The sequence below is a fragment of the Onychostruthus taczanowskii genome, unplaced genomic scaffold (genome assembly GCF_017590055.1).
Source record: "Onychostruthus taczanowskii isolate IOZ18803 unplaced genomic scaffold, ASM1759005v1 scaffold185, whole genome shotgun sequence".
Lineage (NCBI taxonomy): Eukaryota > Metazoa > Chordata > Aves > Passeriformes > Passeridae > Onychostruthus > Onychostruthus taczanowskii.
This window is the reverse complement of record NW_024499073.1, coordinates 455,684-458,525: the sequence shown is the minus strand read 5'-3', so window position 1 is coordinate 458,525 and position 2,842 is coordinate 455,684. Positions and strand designations below refer to the sequence as shown.

General features: G+C 51.5%; 1 protein-coding gene across 1 annotated transcript; it reads left to right on the top strand.

The window, feature by feature from the left end:
- The first annotated feature begins 1,035 nt into the window (after positions 1–1,035).
- On the top strand, positions 1,036–2,584 carry TUSC1 (tumor suppressor candidate 1). The gene is made up of 2 exons (XM_041401124.1): positions 1,036–1,185; positions 1,301–2,584. Exons 1-2 carry the CDS (start codon positions 1,036–1,038, stop codon positions 1,946–1,948), a joined length of 798 nt encoding a protein of 265 aa, XP_041257058.1. The 3' UTR covers positions 1,949–2,584.
- Positions 2,585–2,842: the final 258 nt, after the last annotated feature.

The window sequence follows — 2,842 nt, the reverse complement described above, 5'->3', positions numbered from 1 at the left end:
GCATATGAAAAGACTAAAACAAATGAATAAACAAAACTGAGACCCATGACAACAACATTCTCTGAAAGACTTGAGGAATTTGGATCAAAGCGTAAGGTGCTGTTAAAATGACCGCAATTTAATTTTCTGGTCATCAAAAGCTCCAGCCTTATGTTACTCTCTCCACTATTTTTGTGGAGTGCAAAGCCCTGGTCCACTTCCACACACATGGAAGAGTTTCAGTGCTATTTTGGATTCAGTTTATAGTTCAAACTGAAGTTTTATGAGTGGGTATGTTCATAAATTTACAAAGCAGCAACATTATGTACTGAGTAATAAACAGGTATTAACATGTTTCTTTCAATGCAAAACTGGTTCAGTCACTTATCATGCAGAACTTCTGTAATGCCCTAGTCAATCTCTTCTTGGAAAATGGCTTAGTACAAGAAATACTTGTTCATTTCTGCTGATTAGTAGTCACAGCGAAACTACAGTAAAACTAAGATTATTTCTGTTCTGCAGTGCTTTGCTGTTTCTTTTCTAAATGTCTTAAATAAGTGGCTATCATTTAGAGCTGAAAAGTTTCTTAAAATAATTATTACCATTACTGTCATTTATTGTTTCTCCAACTTCAATTTCAGGGTCCATACTCAAGACTCAACTGGTAATTAACTGAACATTGTACCACAAAGAAAAGCATTACAAACAGTTTACAATCTGAAGAGTAAAATATACAGAGAAGCCCACAATGATATGTAGTGTGCCATCATAATAATCCAAAAATGACTGCTTATCTGCAGATATCAACATGTGTGGTTATTTAATGGGCAACAGACAAAGAAAATTGAAGGGACTTTTAAGTAATGGTAAGAAGGCCCATGTGAACACTGGAGGACTGTGCAAAAGATCTGACAGTTAAACCAGTCCTTGTCCGGCCCAGAATTGCCTGGGCTGTTGTATTCCAAGCCTTTTTGTCCAGCTGCGCTCACCTCTGGAGTCCCCAACACAAGAATGACCGTGAGCTGCTATAACAACAGCAGGAGTGCCACTAGGTGAATGCCAGGGCTGGAGCACCTCTGGCACACGGAGAGTGTTGGGACTGTTCAGCCTGGCAAAGAGAAAGCTCCACGCAGACCTTACAGCACCCTCCAAAGGGGCTTTACAAGAAGCTTGGAGGGGCTTCTCACAAGAGCACATAGACACAGGGTAAGTGGAAATGGCGTTAAGCTGTAAGAGGGCACGTTTATCCCAGACCTAAGCAAGAAGGTCTTTACTGAGAGGCACTGGCACAGGTTGCTTGGAGAAGCTGTGGCTGTTCCAGCCTTGGGCAGGCTGGACGCGGCTCTTCCCGGCCCGGTGTGCCGGGAGGAAGCCCCGGCCGCGGCCTGCGGCTGCCCCCGGCGAGCGCACCCGCGGTTCCGGCGCCGTGGCGCGCGCGGCAAAGCGGCGCTCCCCCGCGCCCCCTGCCGGCCGCCCCGGGAGCGGCGGGCGCGGTGGGGCCGCGGAGGAGGCCGAGGCGGGCGGCGGGCGGCAGGGCTGGCGGGGCGAGTCGCGGGGCTCGCCGCAGCAGCTGGCGGAGCGGTACGCGGACTTGGCGGCCAGCCACAGCGAGGCGCTCCGGCAGCGGGAGGAGCGCGAGTGGCACAACGCGCGGCTGCGCCAGGAGAACGCGCGGCTGCGGCTGGAGAATCGCCGCCTGCGCCGCGAGAACCGCTGCCTCTTCCGACAGGCCCTGCTGGGGCCCGGCCCCGACAAGCCCCTCGCCGAGCCGGGCGAGGAGGCGGAGGCCCTGCGCGCCCAGCTGGGGCGGCTGCAGGAGAAGCACCGCCGGGCCTTGCGGCATCTGCGGCGCTGCTGGGCCGCCGGCGGGCCCGAGGCCTCGGGAGCCGAGGAAGGGGAGTTGGAGGAGCTGCTGCTAGAGGAGGACGAGCAGCCGCTGGATAAGAAGAGCCTGGTACCGGCCGTGTAGCCGGCTCCGGTGGAGGGGCCGGTTCCGGCTGGTGCTGCGGGCCCTCCCCGCCCGCAGGCTGTTGCGGCGGGTCACGCCCTCTTCGCTGCCGGCTGTGACCCCGTGCGGCGCGGGGTTCCCCTCAGCTCCCTGGATTGAAACAGGCCCTTCCCACGGAAAGGGTGGAGGAGGAGTTCTGGTTTGTTAGTATTTTCCCAGGTGTATACCCAGGTTGATATGGGAAGCTGAGGCTTGGAACGCGAGAGGAGTCTCTCAAAGCGGCTGTTGTGGAGAAAAGAGCCGCGGTGAGCAGAACACTTGATCTCGTGTCATCCCACAGTGTTGAACTGTGCCTCCTGTGGAGCTGTGGATCATCTTTTTCTCTTGAGTTAGCAACTGTCATGCAGGCTTCAAGAGCCGGGGAGACTGACTAGTTCTTAGTAGTTGATGTATGTTAGGAAGAGGTGTGGAGGAAGCTTAAAAGCTTTTGTCAGTGCTGCAGTAAAAGTTGGTGATCATTTGCACTATGAATTGCCTTGGACACTTTACTTGTATTTGTAATGATGGCCTTCGTTCACCCTCACACGTGAATGCTGATTTGAATTTCACAGTTTCACACAAAACTGCAGCTACTAAATAAACTTACGACACACCAAATTATTGTCTGAAGTGTGAATTTTTAACAGGGATTTTTTGGAGCTGTAGGTGAAGCATTCTTCAGGTCATTGCACTATGCATTCTCAAAGTCCACAGAGTTGGGGGTTTTTGTTGTACCTTCTTAATTATCTGCTATTTGGAAGAAAATCCGTTATTGTTCAGACCTAGAAAAATTTGCTAGAAAATTTATTTTGCTAGAAAATTTGCTGGTTGAAAGATACCTTTTAAAAGAACTGAGGCAGAGCTTGGTTTTGTAAT